Source organism: Sorex fumeus, unplaced genomic scaffold, assembly GCF_029834395.1.
Source record: "Sorex fumeus unplaced genomic scaffold, SorFum_2.1 ptg000072l, whole genome shotgun sequence".
Taxonomy (NCBI): Eukaryota; Metazoa; Chordata; class Mammalia; order Eulipotyphla; family Soricidae; genus Sorex; species Sorex fumeus.
The window spans coordinates 17716557-17736730 of record NW_026606129.1 but is presented as its reverse complement, the minus strand read 5'-3'; the positions used below and the strand labels follow the sequence as shown (position 1 = coordinate 17736730).

Here is a 20174-nt window from a genome sequence, read left to right as displayed (position 1 = left end):
CAAATGCCTTACCCACTGTACTATCATCCCCTGAATAAAATATCTTAAGGAAAAACTTGGGGGGAATTTTGTAAAATACACTTCAAGGAAGTTGTATTAAACAGAACTATTTCTCTGGATTTTAATAATTGATTTTACTTACAGAATAAAAGGCATTATTTGAGTATTATTCATGGATATTTATTACAAATTCTGTACTATCAATATAATATATAACATAACATTTTGCTATGTTGATTTGTGGTTGAAATTTGGATTTTTAATGGCACTAGAAAATGTGTTTTCTCTTTGTATGAATATTACACTTTATGCAATTTCATATGTTAATAGTATAGTTAGATAAGTAATTTTAGACAAAGTCACATTCTTAAAGTATGTTTTTGGAGAGCAGATATTAAAAGAAAATTTGTAGGTCAGAATTTGATAAACTTAAGTAGATTATCCTGTAATTCATAAACTAGCTTCTTAATTTGATTTGGAGATCCTCCTAAATTATTCCTGCGTTTACTATTATCATACATAATTCTTTGACACTCTGTCCACAGGCTGGTTGTTGTATGTAGTAGAAACTTTTGAGCAACTAATGATACTCATTATTATTAACATTAATTTTAATACTACATTAGCAACCTCATGATTAGAAAGAGTATGAGCTTTAGAATCCAAAAGATTACTCTCCTCCCCCTCTTCCCCCCATGGAATGTATGCAGTGAAGCTTGGGGGCTGCTCCCGACTCAGCGCTCAGGAGTCACTTTGACTGGTACTTAGGGAGCCAGGTACTGGCTATCAGTTACTGCTCAACCAATAGTACAGAGGGTTCTTCGGCACTTGCCTTGCACACAGCCAACCAAGTTTGATATAATCCACCAAGCCCTACCAACATGATCCATGAGCATAGACCTAGAAGAAAGTCCTGAGCACTGCCAGGTGTGCCCTCCAAAAATAAAAAGGTTCCCACATGCAAAGCTGCCCCTTTCGACCATATCTTCTGTACCAGTAGACCCACTTTAAATGGGTTCCTTATATATTTTTGAGTTTAAGCAAGTAATAGCTAAGCAGAAATTTATTGTAAAATGAGAATAAAACCTACTACTTAGAATTGTGAAGGCCAAATAAGATCAGGTACATAGGGGCTGGAGCGATAGTACAACAGGTTGGGCACTTGCCTTACATTCAGCTAGCTACCCAGATTCAATCCCTGGCATCCCATATGATCTTCCTGAATCCTCTGGGAATGATCCTCAGAGCACGGAGCCAAAAATAAGCCCTGAGCATTGCCAGGTGTGGTCCGGAAACAAACAAAAAAGGATCAGGTATATAAAAGAAGTTCTAGGAAAGGAAGGTTTCGTGGAGGCAGCGCTTCTTTAATGCCAGAGCTCCTCTTTAAGGCTGCTAGTTTGTGACTCAAATGCTTCAGAGTCATCGGGAACATTCCAGGTGCTCTTATGCCACAGTAACCACTTCACAGTGCCAGAGGGATCCTTCCAGTGAGCACTTTGGAAACTTAATTAGTAGCCTGAGAGTGTTTATTTTTCTAAATTCCAAAAATTTATTTCAGTGACTAGATTAAGTTATACAAGAGTCTGACAGAATTAACCATACTTCTGCCAAATCAAGTGTGCGATGTTTCTAAAAGAAGAGCACGGGCTGGAGTAATAGCATAGTTAATAGGGCATTTGCCTTGCATATGGGTACTTAACTAATAAAAACAAGACCTATATTGTATTGTCTATTGACATAGTCTCTTGATTTTACATAGCTTATTTCAGGGAAAAGATTATAGAGAATTATTTCTTAATTTTCTCATTTCTATAAAATGACTGTGTTGATTTATAATCAAGAAATTAATACTCTCCCCTTCAGCTGATGATGTTTTAATTTGCGAATAAACTCAAGTCTAAATTTTCCAGATCAAGTAATTTTATGATGCAGTATTTTATAAGCACCCAGGTTAAGGTGTCCTTTATTCATTAACCTTTGTACCTAAGCATTTGATTTCATGGAAAGAGCACTAGATATAGAAAAGAACTGAGGTCTCATCCTTACTTTGCCATCATGTTTTTAGCCAGTGCGTATGAAGAACAGGGCAGGAGAGTACATACAACTCAACAGGTGGAGTACATATTTTGCGTACTGGAGGCCTGGGTTTGAAAAACATAATGTCTCCCAAACACCACCAGGAGCAAATTAGTTAGGAAAATACATATTGCTCTAGAAAATCTGAAAAAATCCCAGAAGTAGAAGAGGTTTTACCAATCTGTGTCAACTCTTAGTTTCTGTTTTGTTACAGAAACACTAATCATCTACTAATATGAATGTTAAAGGGGAAAAAAATACAATTTGAATAGAACTTTGAAATGACATCAAACCACATAAGTCTATATATAGAATTATATTCCCTAAATAATGCTTTGAGGCATGCTCTTCAAGAAAGTAACCATGAGCATACCTACTTAATTTGCTTTCCTTAAATAAATCTTTTACAGTTCTCAGGTATTAGTAGTTGCTTAAAATAGTTTATTCCCGTGATAAGACATGTCATGTGTTAGGTCTCAGTAAAGAGAACTACTTTTGTTTTATTAATAACATCTTTAGAATGTGGTTAAAGTTTAAAGGGTGCCCTTGGTGAAATGCTTGTTCCCCTAAAACATCTGTTTTCCAGCCTTGTGCAGGTCTTGTTCATTGAACAATGATCCCTGAGCTGGGCACCTCCAAAAGCTATGAACAGTTTACCTGCTTCCTAAAACTTCCTTTCCTGAAGTGCCTTCATCTCAGAGACTTGTTTATAAATGTTAAAAATTACCAGTCTTGTTTCTTTAGCATCAGTTTTGTGATTGTATGTGTCTTTTAGCTGGACCACACCCAGTGGTGTTCAGGGACTTTTCCTGGTTTAATGCTTGGGGTCACTCCCTGTGGTGCTCAGGGTCATGTGGTTCTGGGGATCAAGTCCACACTGCATGCAAAGCATTGAGTTTACTGAGTTGAGGTATTACCTTGGTCCTGTAACCTTTTTTTTTGAGCTTCCTGATGAGACACTGCATCCATAATGTACTCTTGATGGGTTAGCAGCAATACCCAACAAGGATGCTCACCAAGAATTTAATTCCATCAAACATTTAAAGGGATTGAGTGGGGACTGGAGCAATAGCACAGCGGGGAGGGTGTTTGCCTTTCACGCCGCTGACCCGGGTTCAATTTCCAGCATCCCATATGGTCTCCCAAGCACTGCCAGGAGTAATTCCATTGCTGGGTGTGACCCAAAAAGGAAAAGGGGGGAGGGAGATCGGGTGATAACTCAGTATGGAACCTGTAAGGACCAGCCATTGGGTATACTAAACTAGATGGTCTTGGGAGATAATGATTTTAAATGAAGATTCTATTGTGAATATTGATTAGTATTTTTATGGTATAGTTGAATTTTAATAATTTTATAGCAAAGAAGATGGCTCTTGCATGACTCAGACGTGAGAAAAATAATTTTTGAACTTAAGTTTGTTTTTATTATTGATGAAAATGCAGAATTTAAAATTTTTAATATGTTATGCATAGGTGCCTGGAATACTTACTAAGAAATGATGCAAATCCAGGGATTCGAGACAAGCAAGGATACAATGCAGTACATTATTCAGCTGCTTATGGTCACCGTCTATGTCTTCAGTTGGTAAGATACTTGTGTAAAAGTTAACCTGAGCTTATAGTCTAATAAAGCAATGAGTACATGAATTAAGAGACACTTGTTTTGATTATAACGCTTTCAGAATTTGTATACCTCTTAACATACTCATCTCAGATGTCTCTCATTTCTTTTTCCCTTCTTATGTCTTTCCTCATATCTATGTAGCATTTACTTTTCATGCCCCTTTAAGTAAATGTTTTCTGAAGCTTGTAAAGAAATACAGTCATGTCTTAGGTGAGAAGTGTCTTTTCCCACCCCTTCCCCTTCACCCCATATATTTAGGGAATTATGAAATGTCCATAAAATTTCTTCTGATAAGAGAACCACTGCTTTTGCAAAAGCCTTCATTCTTTTTTGGGCCAGACCCCTTGGGTTAGAAACTGTTCCTAACCATTCTCAGTGGGTCATTCCTGATTGTGCTTGGGGGCCGTGCGGTGCCAGAGATTATGCCCACATCTCCAGAGATTATGCCCAGGTCTCCATTGAACTCTTCTGTAGCTTGTGATCGCGTTGTTAAATATGTATACCATCCAACCCACTTTGCCCAACCAAAGACAAAATGGGTACATTAGAAGTTATGCAAATGTGTAACATTCTTCAATTAAAGAATTTTTTATAGAGACTTATTTATAAACCATATTAAATGTTATATCAAGAAGATATAAAATTCAGAGAGTCGTTTATTTGGACCTGAGAGATAGTTTAAGTGCTTGCCTTGTCTGCAGTTCAATCCCCAGCACCATTTATGGTGCCCTGAACTCAGCTAAGAGCCAAGAATAAGCTCTAAGCACTGCTGAGAGGTAGCCCAGTTCCCCAACTCCCCGCCTCTCCCCCCCAAAAGTGCTAAATTATCCTATTACAGAAGTAATAAATTATTTTAAGTCATGGTATTTTTATACTAAAATCTTAAGTCCTTGTATAGATATGATTTGTTACATTGTAGTTAGACAATGTGTATCTTTAGAGGGAAAGGAAGCATGCATTCAGAATAAAACCTTATGAAGGTAGGAACTTGTAAATAACATTTATCTCTGGAATATATATTAATAGTTCTAAATGTGTTTTATTTTCAGATTGCAAGTGAAACTCCTTTAGATGTTGTAAGTATAAGGTTATTTTCTTCCTTTCTTTTATTCAAAATAGTATGTTTTCTCTTATTAGAGCTGAGACATTTCATGCATGAGTACAGGGATAGTAGCCTAAATCGTGCATACTAGGGGGAAGCGGTTTCTTACCTAGCTATAATAAACAGCATTTTCCTCAAGCTCTTGATCTGTATCCCTCCCTCAGTCTGTGGTCCTTACTACACTGCTAGGATGGTCTTTCTAGAATTTTGTTTTCTACTAACATCTTAATTTAGTTTCTATATTACAATGTTCTAGGGTTTTAGAACTCATTCAAATATTAATTTATATTCTAAAATGGACTTAAACTTGGGGGAGTGGGGCAAAACTATAATCGTATATCCAAAAGGTTTTTTTCTGACATTTAAAGTGCTCCTTTTCGCCCTCAGTTAATGGAAACCTCAGGAACAGACATGTTGAATGATTCTGACAACAGGGCAACAATAAGTCCTTTGCACTTGGCTGTGAGTATTGCCTTAATAGCCAATTTATTTCCTGATTTATAAAAATACTCTTATCTGGGGAAGATGGGGGTGGGAGGGATGCTGGGAACATTGGTGGTGGAGAATGGGCACTGGTGGAAGGATGGGTACTCAATCATTGTATAACTGAAATACAAGCACAAAAAATTTGTAAGTCTACAACTGTACCTCATGGTGTTTCACTAACAAAAAAAAAAAACTCATATCTGTTTGTGTTAACTCAAATTAGTACTCAGACCTTTGTTCTATTTGATAATCATGAAATGATACCTAACCTTTTTAATTTCAGAATCTTGAGTATAAATTTTGTTTGACCTAAGTAAAAATATAGTGGTTTTGTGCTTTCCTTTCCCAGAGGCCTGCTTAAGGAGATACTCTATCTGTGGTGTATATTTTACAACGCTTTGTCGTCATGGGTTCATTTCTGACTTGCTAACTAATCAGAATAAGCACTATAATTATTGGTTGTTACTTTATGATCCTAGGACCTGACTAAATTGTGATCCCAGAAAACTGACTGGTCCTTCAGTTAGTTGCTTGTGCTGTAGGATTTAACTAGATGGATTTATGAATTATTCTTGAATATTATTCTCATAATTAGATTAATTCAGAGAAGATTAAGTGGCAATCCTTAGAAATAAATAAGGTAGAACCAGAGCGATAGTATAGCGGGTAGGGTATTTGCCTTGCACACGGCCAACCCAGGTTCCATCCCGGCATCCCATATGGTCCTCCAAGTACCCCTGAACAGCACCAGGTGTGACTGAAAAAGCCAGAAAAAGAAAGAAGGAATAAATTACTTTGGGAATTGGTGGAAGTTGAGGGAGCCGGGGTAGGGACACACTAGGCAGTGCTCAGGACATATTCCCAGCTATGCATTCAGGGTTCATTCCTGGTGAGCTCAGGGACCATATCAAATTCCAGGAATTGAACCTGGGCTGAACACATGCAAGGTAAACACCCTTGCCACTGTACTGTTGCTTAAGTCCCTACTTTTGGAATCTTTTCCCCTTTTTTTTTATTGGATCACCATGAGATACAGTTACAGAGTTGTTCGTGATTGTGTTTCAGTCATACAATTTTCCAACGCTCATTCCTTCATCAAGGGTACATTTCCCACCACCAATGTCCCCAGTTTTTCTCCCGCTACCCTCTGTAGCCTGCCTCTGACATTTTTCCTCTCTCTTTCTCTCTCTCTCTCCCTCTCTCTCCCTCCTCCTCTCTCCCCCTCTCTCTCCCTCTCTCCCTCTCTCCCTCTCACTCTCCCTCTTGTTTTCTCACTCTTGCATTCATCTCCTCTCTCTGTCCCATCACCCCCTCCTCTGGCATTGTGGATTGCTATGTAGGCCATCGTGTATATCGCTTTACCTCCTTTTACCACTCAGTTTTTGTCCAAAGTGATCATTTCCAACTATTGTTGTAGTGGTCTCTTCTCTGTCCTAACTGCTCTCCCCCTTCCCCTATGGCAAGCTCCCAACTTTCTGGCTCTTGTTTCTACTGTCTTTGGGTATTAATCTCATACTATGTTTTTTCATATCCTGCAAATGAGTACAATCACTATATGTTTGTCTCTCTTCCTCTGACTCGTCATCATGATACTCTCCATGTCCATTACTTTTGAAGTTTTTAAGTAGAGTTCAACTTAGTTCTTTCTGTGCTGAAAAATACTGTTTTTGAAAGAAAGCTTATTAAGATTGGGGGCAGAAGTTACGGCACAGACTTTGATAATAAGGGGATTTGGGTACTGTCATTAATCATTTGAGGTCTGATTTTTAAGCAGAGTGGAAAAAATTCTTAGGTTATTATTAAATGCTAACAATACTTATATTTAAGTTAATGTGGCTTGCTACAAGAGTAAGTCATGAGCACAGACAGATGTGACCCAAAATGAACAACCACCAACAAAAAACCCTTATTTTCAAAATACTAGTTCCCCCAACCTAAAGCCTATTTGATTATTAGAAAAAATTATACTTAAGTTTCTGAATTTTTGATATTTCTATATGAATTTTGTTTTGGATTATCTCAAATAGAACAATAAGAAGACAAGTTTGCTTTAAGTTTTCTAAAGTACCTAGGAATTTAGTCTATGTATTTTTAATTTATATGTTTTTTTTATGCCTAGGCCTATCATGGTCACCATCAAGCACTTGAAGTGTTAGTACAGTCTTTGCTAGATCTTGATGTCAGAAATAGTAGTGGAAGAACACCTTTAGATCTTGCAGCATTTAAGGGCCATATTGAGTGTGTTGATGTACTCATCAATCAGGGAGCCTCAATCTTGGTGAAAGATTACATTTTGAAGAGGACACCTATACATGCAGCAGGTATGTCAAATATATGCCTAGTTTTATTTATCACTTTCCATCTAATATCTTCTTAGGTTTCTTATATTTATTTTGCTGCTAGTAGTAGTTTTAATGATTAAACTTTTTAAAATATCAGACGGGAAACGTTCAGAATAAGAGAAGGAACACATGGAGGGTGCGGGATCCCGGAGGAAAAGAAAAAAGAAAAAACAGGTTCCAAAAAGAGCCGAGAGCACCGGCAAGTTCCAGATGGAGTAGGCGCCGCATCCCGCCTACCCCAGATGGAACCCTGGTGACCAGAAGCCTCTACAAACACAGCTCGAGTATGCGGGAACGAGGACTTTTTCTCAAATCTGCCAGACTACACCTCCCAGGTAACCTCTGATCCCGGAAGTCACGCCCACAGCCCGCCCCCCAGCGCCATCTTTGAAACGTTCAGAATAAGAGAAGGAACACATGGAGGGTGCGGGATCCCGGAGGAAAAGAAAAAAGAAAAAACAGGTTCCAAAAAGAGCCGAGAGCACCGGCAAGTTCCAGATGGAGTAGGCGCCGCATCCCGCCTCCCCCAGATGGAACCCTGGTGACCAGAAGCCTCTACAAACACAGCTCGAGTATGCGGGAACGAGGACTTTTTCTCAAAACCGCACGGCCGCTTATGCGGCCGCGCGACATCTCTCTATATACAAAGTGATCAATGAGAAGTAAACCACCCAATCTTTCTCCCTGAAAATCAGAGTTAAGTTTGGAGCATGGCCACAGCCCCAGAAACACAAGGACTTAATGCAGAAACCAGCAGCTTAGAGCAGAAAAGTGAACGGACGATGAGTTAACCCAGGCCATCATTTCTGCCCAGAGGGGAAAAGGGTGTTGCCCCATTCGCCCTCTCTTCTCTGGAAAGAAGGATGGCGGCCGCATGGGAGCCTTGTGGACAGCAGGTATGAGCCGGGGGTGTGGGGGCGACTAACACCTCATGGGAAGGGGGGCGTTCTGGTCCGTCCTTCACGCCCTACCGAGGTCACCAGTTGCCCCCAATGAGCGGCTCTCCAGCACGGCCACAGCCCCAGAAGCACAAGGGCTTAATGCAGAACCCAGCAGCTTGGAGCAGAAAAGTGAAAGGACTATGCGTTAATCCAGGCAATCATTTCTGCCCAGAGGGGAAAGGGTGTTGCTCCCTTCCGCCCTCCTCCCTCTGGAAAGAAAGATGGCAGCCACATGGGGGCCTTGTGGACAGCAGGTATGAGCCGGGGGTGTGGGGGCAACTAAAACCTCATGGGAAGGGGGGCGTTCTGGTCCGTCCTTCACGCCCTACCGAGGTCACCAGTTGCCCCCCACGAGCGGCTCTCCAGCACAGCCACGGCCCCAGAAGCACAAGGACTTAATGCAGAACCCAGCAGCTTGGAGCAGAAAAGTGAACGGACCATGCATTGATCCAGGCCATCAAGTCTGCCGGAGGGGAAAGGGTGTTGCCCCATTCGCCCTCTCCTCTCTGGAAAGAAAGATGGCGGCCACATGGGAGCCTTGTGGACAGCAGGTATGAGCCGGGAGTGTGGGGGCGACTAAAACCTCATGGGAAGGGGGGCGTTCTGGTCCGTCCTTCACGCCCTACCGAGGTCACCAGTTGCCCCCCACGAGCGGCTCTCCAGCACGGCCACAGCCCCAGAAGCACAAGGGCTTAATGCAGAACCCAGCAGCTTGGAGCAGAAAAGTGAACGGACTATGCATTGATCCAGGCCATCAAGTCTGCCGGAGGGGAAAGGGTGTTGCCCCATTCGCCCTCTCCTCTCTGGAAAGAAAGATGGCGGCCACATGGGAGCCTTGTGGACAGCAGGTATGAGCCGGGAGTGTGGGGGCGACTAAAACCTCATGGGAAGGGGGGCGTTTCGGTCCGCCCTTCACGCCCTACCGAGGCCACCGGTTGCCCCCCGCGAGCGGCTCTCCAGCACGGCCAGGACTCCAGAACACAGAAACCAATTTCTTAACTATCTGACTTTCAGTAGAAATACTTCCAGGGTCAATAGGTAAAAGAGCAGAAATCCAAAACCAACATTTAATTCTTGAACCCAGCCGTAGAAAGCAAATCACTTCACAATGCTTTTTCAGCATGTCTGATTTGGGGGGGGGGGGGGTAAACTCTAAATAATAGTGGTGAATCTTTTATTGAAACAATGAATCTAATCAAAGCAGATAGAGTGTTAACTAGAATTCATCTGCTTCACAGGGACGGGGAGGGGTGGGGGGTGGGGTTTTATTGGGGTTCTTCATGGTAAAAAATAAGTATTGGTAAAGGGAGATGTGTTTGATATTTGCATGACTGAGACATAAACCTGAAAGCTTTGTAACCTTTCCCACAGTGATTCAATAAATAAATTTAAAAAAAAAAAAAAAAAAAAAAAGATAAAATATCAGACGGTTCTACTTATGGAAAGCAAACAGCAAGAAGATAATTGCTTTCTAAGTCATTATCTTGAGACAGAGATGTAGTGAAGTAGCACTTGTGAAGCCCTAGATTCTATTCCCTCCACTACACACACACACACACACACACACACACACACACACAGATTTAGAAATTAAATTTATGTCAGTCTGATTTCTGAAATATTTCAGTGCAATATTTTTACTCCTTTCTGATGGAATTTATTTTGGTTGGTATGTCTTTGTATTTAAAAGGTGATAAGGTTTGGAACATACTGTATTGTCTGTTGTATGAAATAAATATTCAGGGCCAGAGAGATAGTGCAGCAGGTAGTGCATTTGTCTTAACACTTGGACAATGCTGGTTCAATCCCCGCCACCCTATATGGTTCCCCAAGCCTTCCAGGAGTGACCCCTGAACCAGTGGGTGTGGCCCAAAGACAGACACACACAATACATATATACACACACCTATATGTATGTGTTGAATATGTGTGTTTATGTGTGTATATGTATGTATGTATTGAATATATGTGTATATATGTATTATTGAATATGTATGTAACTATACATATGAGTGCTATGAATGGTTTGATAAGAAATAGTTTCTGTTTTATGTAAGGACTCCATAGTATAAATTTTGTGGTGTTTGGGAGTGTGGAAATACAAATCTATGAGTAGCCATTCTGTATTGTTAACAGTTGATAATACACAACTCTAGGGAACTACTGCAAGAAAGTATTCATTCTAAATAGCTAAACTTGAAGGAATTCTAACCAAGAATTTTTTTCATTGCCAGTAATAGACCGTGTTTTTATAATTAGATTTGGTGCATATTTTGCTTGAGGAATCCCACATTCATTTCCTGCACCACGTGATATACAGAGCACTGCTGCATTTCTCCTCTCCCTCACCTCCCAAAATAAACATTATAGATTAATTTCATTCTGTATGTTTTGTACAGAAGTCTTAAAGATACACTTGAAGAGATAATACAGTAGGTAAGGTGTAACATACATACACACCCACACTTGAGTATGGGTCTTAAACTTTGCTCCTAGTTGTTTAGGAAACTTGCATTTTTAAAGACTGTAAACATCCACTTGGTTCCAAAGTAACCTTTCAGAAGCTATCTATTAAAACAAGGATCAGAAACAAAAATTTTAATGCCAGGTTAGAATTCTTATCTATAAATTGCGATATGGAAATAATTAAAGATCAAAATGCTATGTTTTTTGTTTTATTTTGAGAATAAAGTGCTATATCATTCTATGACTTGATAAATATAAACATAGAACATTTGTAGCGAGTTACTTTAACACGTTCATGGAGTATTTGCATTATTTAATAGATTTATGTTGAACCAAGATACTAGCCAGCCTCTCAGAAGTGGCTGTACAGTCTGATGAAAGTGCTGGCTCTTAAGAAGTACAGAATATTTAGTTTTGCTTTGGTTTTTTGGTTTTTTTGGTAGGCAACTGAATTTATAGCTTTATAATATATGCATGATTGCATCTATAGAAGGCTTTTGGATTTGGAGATTGATTTGGGCACATCTTAATCTTAAGAAATATAAAGAACACAGGAAAATCTTGTAGTAGTGACCAGTCTATATTCTTGTAGTGATGTTATACTTGATGTTTTATTTAATGAACAGGGAAACTTGTATTTAATTATAGGGAAACTCATCAATAGTTGTCATGAACTGTGTAAAATGATGGGCCAGACTGAATTTATTTGAAGCCAGCCCAAGTATGTTTTCAAGTGACACTCTAATTCATTACCATGAGAACTGCTGACAAAATGCAGCAATTTTGATTCATAAGTCTAGTATTTAATATAGCTATTGGAAAGCACAGAATATTAGCAACTAGTTTTCACTGTTCTGAATCATAATTTGAAAGAATAGTGACAGATAATGCCTTTCTGCATCGTTACATAGCTTATAAATTTCTTGAAACTTTATTATTGATAGAATTTGAATTCTACCTAGCATTTATTTTAGAAAATTAACAGCTTTAGGCTGCTTCTATTTGTGCCATTACTCATAAATTCATTGCTTAGATCTTCTTTATTGTGATTATGTATATGTTGTGACTCACCTTCAAAGTCAGAAGAGTTGGGTCTTTTCATTCCAAACAAAAATTTTTCCATAAGCCTCCCTGGACTTTGAGCATTGTATAGTGAGAACTAGACCAAATGTGCACCTTGAAACCAATCACTGACTGAGGATGATGATAAACTGTTCTAAAATTACATCTAGAAAGTATGCTAGAATTGGACATTTTCTTGTTTTATTATAATTACTGAAAATTTTAAATGTCACTTTACAGCAACAAATGGTCATTCCGAATGCTTACGGCTACTTGTAGGAAATGCAGAACCACAGAATGCAGTAGATATTCAAGATGGAAATGGACAGTAAGTTCCCATAATTTTTAATTATTTTATGCTTCTGTTTCTATTTTATAAGTTGTTTGTCATAGTCTATAAAACAAAACAATATTATCAGGTACAGTTCTTTAAGCATATTTTAAAGGTGCATCATTAAAAGGCATGTTTCGAGACAAGCATTATTTATTTTTATTTTTTGGAGGAGGGGGCACGCCCAGCAATGCACAGGGGTTGCTCCTGGCTCTGCACCCAGGAATTACCCCGATGGTGCTTAGGGGACCATATGAGATGCTGGGAATCGAACCCGGGTTGGCTGCGTGCAAGACAAACGCCCTACCCGCTGTGCTATCACTCCAGCCCCTCATTGTTTAATTTTATTCTTGAAATAGAGGAATGGTATTGCTAAACCTCCTTCTATTGCTGCTCAGGACTCCTCTGATGCTGTCTGTCCTCAATGGGCACACAGACTGTGTCTACTCCCTGCTGAATAAAGGAGCAAATGTAGATGCCAAAGATAAATGGGGGAGAACAGCATTACATAGAGGGGTAAGTAAAAATAATCCCATTTCTTTGTTGTTCCTAAGCTGAACCAAAGTAGCTTTGTTTTCATTAAATTGTTGCCAAGTCTTTAACATTTCACTATCTTAGTTTTGTTTGCAATTACCCAGCACTATATAATCTAAAGAACACTAATGTTGGAATAGAACTTTAAAACCTCAAATAGAATTTATGTCAGGTTGACTTTTTAATTTATTTTTTTTTCATTCTTATAAATTTGTATACAATAATTCATTACATTTAATATTTGAACACCAATGCCACCACCATTGCAACTTCTTTCCACCACCATATTTTAAATGTTTGCATCTCAGATCTCAAACCAAGGCCCCTAGAGCAAAACCAAAATAATTAATTTTGTATAGAGGGAAATGTATGAAGTTTGTTGTATTGCCTTCTACTTCAAACCACAACAAATTTGGTGTGCTGCTCTTGGTATATCAATGCTGCGTGCTCCAGAAATTCTACAGCAGATTGACTCCTGGGTGAGACTCATCCGAGCCTGTGGAGAGCAGCATGAGCATGGCAGCAATTGAGTTCTGGAGATTTTTGACTGCCAGGGCTCTTTGGGGGCAGGAAGGGGAATTCACCCACCCTCCTCCGAGTTGCCCCCTGATGAGGCAACCTGGTGCGGGATCTGGAGGCATCTCTGCGGCGTGTCATTCTGTGTTGCTCTCTTCCAGGAGTCTGAGTCTGGCTTTTTAATTTAAATTCACTTTCCTTCCCTGTGTTACTGTTACTGTGGTGGCAGACACACTTGATTTTCGTACTCAGACATAAGCTTGCCAGTGTTCACATTTCTGGCTGGAAGTGCTCATATGTCTTTGAGTTGTAAAGTTTGCTGGTCAGTCACCCTTTCCGTTGTGCCGTGGCTGGAAATTGCTAGCAACATAGGAGATCTCAGGCAGCAGAGCTGCCAGAATCACAGTCAGTCTCACAGCTGCATTCATCACACCCTCATGCGTGCAAGGCTGGTGAGGTGGCACTTTAGCTGCTAAATCCTTACTCACCCTACACCTCCCCACCCTACCTGTTTTGTTTTGTTTGGGGGACAACTACACCCATCAGTGCAAAGGAATTAATCCTGTTTGGTGCTTGGGGCACTCCCGCTGGTGCTGGGAGAACATTGGAAGTGCCCGGGATTCAATCTGGATCTCCAGCAGGCAAAATATGTGCTTCTGACTGGCTTTTTCAGAACTATTTGTTTAAAATAATTGCATTTTTAAATCCCCAAAAATTGTTAGTAAAGTGGTATCATGTTGCATTTTTGTAAATCTAAGATTTATCTGAATAGAAGTGAGCTTAATACTTACCTACTCCAGCATTCAGTCTGTTAAAATACATAGATTTGATGGAGACAAAATTCAGCCTCACATGGATTAGTTGGAAAAAGAAACAATTTTTGTCTAAAAACACTGTGGTTTACAAAATCATTTATTATACAGTCATTTCAGGTTTTTACATTAAAGGTCTAGAAAGGTGTGTCAACAGACCTAGCACATGTTTTGCACGCAGAAGGCATGGACTCTATCTCCAGCACCACATGGTTTCCTCTGGGGATAGGCTCTCTTGCAAGCACTGAGCCAGGAGTAACCCCCAGAACTGCCAAGTATGACCATAAAAAAAATAGAATATATAAAATCCAATGTCAGTTAACTATAATTGGCCTGTATTGTTTCCTACATTATGTACTAAACTATTTGCAAATAATTTTTCTTTCAGGCAGTTACAGGCCATGAAGAATGTGTGGATGCATTACTTCAACATGGTGCTAAGTGCTTGTTTCGGGATAGCAGGGGTCGAACCCCCATTCACTTGTCAGCTGCTTGTGGACATATTGGTGTTCTTGGAGCTCTTTTGCAGTCAGCATCATCTATGGATGCAAATCCAGCCATAGCAGACAATCATGGATATACAGCACTTCACTGGGCTTGTTACAATGGTTAAGTATATATGTATATATAGACACAAATCTTTGTTACATGGTCATTATGTAACAAGCAGGAACATATAACTAATATGTCCTGACATTTATGTGTGATATGTTTAAGACATACTTTAAGATTCATGAAAATCCAAGGAGTCATCTACCATGGATTTAAGACTACTCTTGTCAGAGCCGGAGCCATAGTATGGCATGTAGGGCATTTGCCCTTCCAACAGCCGACCCAGGTTCAATCTCTGGCATCCCATGATTCCCCCAAGCATCACCAGGAGTAACTCCTGAGTGCAGAGCCAGGAGTAACCCATCAGCATTACTGGGTGTGACCCCAAAAAGTAAAAAAAAAAAAAGAAAAGAAAAGAAAAACTTGTCAAGTTACTAAAACCAAGATAATAGTTTTCCAGGGTGCTTATATCCAAGGTTTGAAAACAAGCTGTAACTGAGATTGTTTTTCTTAAATTTCTGCTTTGGCCGGTACTTTACATTTTGAAGATTTTTTTTATAATGTTGCAATATATTTATAAACCTTGCTTGTGTTTTTTTTTTTTACTTTCTAAATGCACTTGATTTAGGAAATGCATTAAAAAATAAAAACATTTAGTAAGTATAGAATTTACAGGAAAAAGTGTAAATTGTGTTCACATTCTAAACTGACGTGTAGGTATGTTTTTAAGCACTCTGTTAGGTAAGATCCTTGTATCGGCTAATTTGTACACACAGTTTTGAGGGAAGAGAATCCTAGTAGATCTTGGAAATAGGAACTTTCATAGGAAAGTTAACTGCATGGATACAGTAGGCATAATTTTAGCTTCCTAGAAGAAGCTCACAATTGCTACATGGATAGAATGGGTATAATTTTAGCATCTGAAAGGCTCACAATATCCTTTAATTGGTAGACTCTCTAAAAGTCACGCAGAGAAGTACAGAGCTATTTTTAAGATATGGAAGTTTAAAGTGGAGTTTGGCTTATGAAATGTCACTAGAACAATTTAATGAAGCACGTTAAGATACATTTATTTTTCCCTTCTGTTGGCATAGATTATTTCTACAGAAAGGCATATTTAATGAAGCACATAAGATACGTTTATTTTTCCCTTCTGTAGGGCATAGATTATTTCTAGAAAAAGGCATATATATGTGATACATATAAAATAGAATCTTGTCATTTTGGTGTTAGGGTGACAGTGGGGATTTGAGGGTTTTCTTGTTTTTTAGTTCAGTGGAACATATAGATTAATGTTAATTTGGGGAATGTGTCTGCAAAACATGTACATTAGTAACTTTCCTTCGATATTTAGAGAAAAAGTAAATAGCCTCTTACTATATTTATTCAATTGGATCGGGGGGAATGGACCTACAGTACTTATTCTAAAATACTGCTTAGCATCCTTAAACACCTTACCAGAGAACCGAGGTTTACTATCTTTGTGAATGTGCTGTTTCACAGTTCAGTTTACTAGAAGTTATTTTGAAAAATAGTATTGCTGAGTTATGGTGAAAGAGGAGTAATCTTGCTAAATCACAGTTAAAGTAAATGTAAATATTATCTAGTGAAAATAGTTTGATTTGGGGGCTGGAGAGATAGTACAACAGGTAGAGGACAACATTGAGAGAGGCCTTGTATGTGGCTGACCTCCATATAGTCCCCCAAGTACAAATCCTCCTCCCCTCCAAAAAAATGCTTAGTTTCCATGTGAATCCTTATGCTAAAATTTAGAATTATTTTCTTGCTCTGAGGAAAGTTTACTATCTGTTAACTTTCCTGTGATTAGTCTTGGTCATCCCTCAACTTTTAAATACTGATGGAACCATTAAGAAATTTAGGGAACCAGAGCGACAGTAAGGGGGTAGGACATTTGCCTTGCATGCAGCAAACCCAGGTTCAATCCTTAGTAACCCATGTGGGTCCCTGAGCACAGAGCCAGGAGTCATCCCTGAGCACTGGCCTTCCCCCCAAAAAAAAAAATAAAATTTATAATAGGCAGGGAAGTTGGAGGTTTGGCGAATACATTTAGAATAAAATTGTTTTTCCTCTTCCATTTGTTGTTGTTATAATAGAGATTACACACACTTGGCTGTGGTGCTTAAAGGGCCCACACGCTTTCGTTATGGTGCTTGTGCATCATTGCTTACCATGCACCTGAGACCGCACACTCCATTGTGGCACTGGAATTCTCAGATGTGGTGCTGCCAGATTGCATTCAGCATGTGAGACTGTGCAGGGATCAGACCCCACCTTGATGCATTAATGTTTTGTGTTGAGGGAACTGAACCCAGAGATTCACACATAGAAAGCAAGTGCTTCACTACACAGCTATTTACCCAACACTCGTTTTCCTCTTTTCAACTTTGCCACATTGCAATTTGTTGAAGATGGTGAAGTGGCCAAAACTAGTACTAAGTCAAAGATGTACTTTGAACCTGAAATGAGATTTGAAAGCATCTGATTGTGAGTATTCTGAATTCAGCTAGAATTAGATGTGTGTTGGCTATATGCATTAATAGATTATCCAGGCAATCTAAAATTAGTAACATAGCCAAAGCCAATTTTTTAATTTGACTTTCTTCAGAGTAAAACATACAAAATGATTTTCTCAGCCTAGTAATAACTGTATGGCTAAAAAGAAAATTGAAAGCACCCCAACAGAGCAGAAAACAGCTGAAAAATTTATTTATACTCTATAGAAAGCTTTTTGTGTGTGTGTAGATTTTCTGTGGGTGTTTGTGGGCATTTTGTTATCTCCTTTGGAATTTAACATCTTGATTCCTATTTATTAGGTCATGAAACATGTGTAGAACTTCTTTTAGAACAGGAAGTTTTCCAGAAAATAGAAGGAAATGCTTTCAGTCCATTGCATTGTGCTGTGTAAGTAAAGTCAAAATGAATCATATTTGGTCTGACTGTTTTTAAGAAATAACACCATTTCTGTAAATGTGATCACCTTGTTATCTTACACAGGATAAATGACAATGAAGGTGCTGCTGAGATGTTAATTGATGCATTAGGAGCCAGCATTGTGAATGCCACAGATTCGAAAGGAAGGTAGGAATTAATTCAGCTGGTTAATGAAGGAAGTGATTTTACTTTCTATAAGGAAAACACTTCATCTGTTAGTTTAGCATGAAAGACTGTATAGAGTATCTGTTGAAAGATTGTTTTTATATTTGCAAATGGAAAATGTTTTAAAATTTGTTTTAAATTTTTATTTTTTTTTTATGTAGGAGTACTGCTGTTTATTCAGCCACTGATTAGCTGATTGAATTGTGCATGAACTCCACCTTACTTTTTTTTCTTTTTTCATTTTTTATAATTTTATTTATTTATTTATTGGATCACTGTGAGAGCAGTTACAAAGCTTTTGGGTTTAAGTCGAAGTCTTGGTCATACAATGAAACACCCATACCTTCACCAGTGCCGTTTACTTTTTTGGTAAACTTTACCCCAAGTTTTTGGGGTCTGTCCAAAGGCACAGCAGCAATTTTGGGGTATCTGGAAGTCTGAAGGCACCATCAGGCTGCTGATGCACTTGCCTACAGATTTACCTGCTGGCAGCACCATATCCCCATAAAAATTTTTTTAAAATCTTGCTGGGATCAAGCCCTGTCAGCTATATGTAAGATAAGTACTTCTCTCTCACCTTATCATGTAATTTTTAACCTGCCTTCCTCTTAAAACCCTCAATAGATAATTTTTTAAGAGGTGTGTTTGTTTTCTTCAGAGAGCACTGTTAATTTCCTAAATATGAGTAAAAGCTGAAAGACATTCTGTCAGTTGCAGCTGACCAGAATTTTCTTCAATTTTTTTTTTTTTACGTAATTTATTTTAGCAGTTCTATTATTCTGATGTGTATAGGTTTCACTGTTGACCTTTTATATTATCAGAAATACAAATTTCTGGGTTCAGAGAGATAGTACAGCAGGTAGAGTGCTTATCTTATACACAGCCAACCGAGGTTCAGTCTCCGGCTCCCCCAAGCACTGCCAGTAGTGACTCCTGAATGCAGAGCCAGGAATAAGCTCTGAGCAGCACCAAGAGTGGCCAAAAACAAGAAAACAACCATTCCCCCCCCCCCTGCAAAAAATGCAAATTTCTGTGACAGGCAATAAACCTATCTGTTTTAGTCCAAGAAATTGTTTTATATAGCGGTGTGTGTGTGTCTGTGTGTGATGTGTGTTGTAGCTCAGAAATTTAGTCCAATCTTCCCACTTCTCTGTATTGCAGAACTCCTCTCCATGCGGCCGCCTTCACAGACCATGTAGAGTGTTTACAGCTGCTGCTCAGCCATAATGCTCAAGTCAATTCCGTGGACTCTTCTGGGAAAACACCTCTCATGATGGCAGCAGAAAACGGACAAACAAATACAGTTGGTAAAGAAACTGATTAAGGGTTTTATTACTCATAATATGTTTATTGTTTTTGTGTAACTAGTAAGCAAGGTCCCAGACTTTCTCACTCTGTTTCAAGGAATTTCCCACAAGTTGTCTCAGCACTCCTGAGATTTAAAATCTCTTAGCTACCGAAAGTCAACATTTTTATTTAGGGCCACACTGTTTTTGTTTGTCTTTACTGTGTCTGCAGATAGAACAAAAAGCCAACCAGAGTCACAAAGGGGTAAGGCACTACTGACTGCAAGCAGCCTCCCCTGATTGAATTCCAAAACCACCTGTGGTCCCCTGAGCAATACAAGGTGTGGCCCAAACTCTGCCCCCCAAAATAGACTAGAGGAGCCAGAAGATAGCTCAACAGCACATGCTCTGCACACCAGGAGGCTTGACTTGAGTCGCAGCACTGCCAAAGGCACCAAACTGGAATAACCCCTGGGCATGGCGGGTGTGGCCTTCCCCCCAAAGAAAAAAGAGCAGCCAGGACCCAAGATTTGAAATTTTGCACTTGAGTTTTTGCTAGAGGAATGTTTTTTACCTTGTCTTTATTTTTCTGCAATTAGTTATTAGTATTCTAAGAAATATGTTTATAAACATAAAAACTGATGCAACCTTCCCTCCCAGAGATGCTGGTTAGCAGTGCTAGTGCAGATCTGACTTTACAAGATAACAGTAAAAACACTGCCCTCCATTTGGCTTGCAGCAAGGTATGTTCATGTTTCAAGAATGTGTTTTCATTGTTAATGTTAACAAGGGTATTTAAAGTTTCTCCGTTGCACTGAGCAGAGAGCTAGGAACCAAATCTCTTTAATGACTGTCAGGTTTGTTTATTTATTTTTAACATGATCTTTAGAGACACAATGGTAAATTAGATTTATTTTAGAGCCATCC

General features: G+C 39.1%; 1 protein-coding gene across 6 annotated transcripts in view; it reads left to right on the top strand.

Annotated features, from left to right (window-relative positions):
• Window positions 1-20174, top strand: part of ANKRD28 (ankyrin repeat domain 28) — a 159436-nt gene that overhangs the window by 128128 nt on the left and 11134 nt on the right. For all 6 annotated transcript variants that reach the window (XM_056129662.1, XM_056129660.1, XM_056129661.1 and 3 more), the window contains 11 exons: window positions 3550-3661; window positions 4750-4776; window positions 5190-5264; window positions 7408-7609; window positions 12340-12427; window positions 12829-12946; window positions 14681-14900; window positions 17679-17766; window positions 17860-17943; window positions 19123-19268; window positions 19908-19990. In XM_056129662.1, the coding sequence (XP_055985637.1) occupies window positions 3550-3661; window positions 4750-4776; window positions 5190-5264; window positions 7408-7609; window positions 12340-12427; window positions 12829-12946; window positions 14681-14900; window positions 17679-17766; window positions 17860-17943; window positions 19123-19268; window positions 19908-19990 (1243 nt within the window). The remainder of the gene's footprint in view (window positions 1-3549; window positions 3662-4749; window positions 4777-5189; window positions 5265-7407; window positions 7610-12339; window positions 12428-12828; window positions 12947-14680; window positions 14901-17678; window positions 17767-17859; window positions 17944-19122; window positions 19269-19907; window positions 19991-20174) is intronic.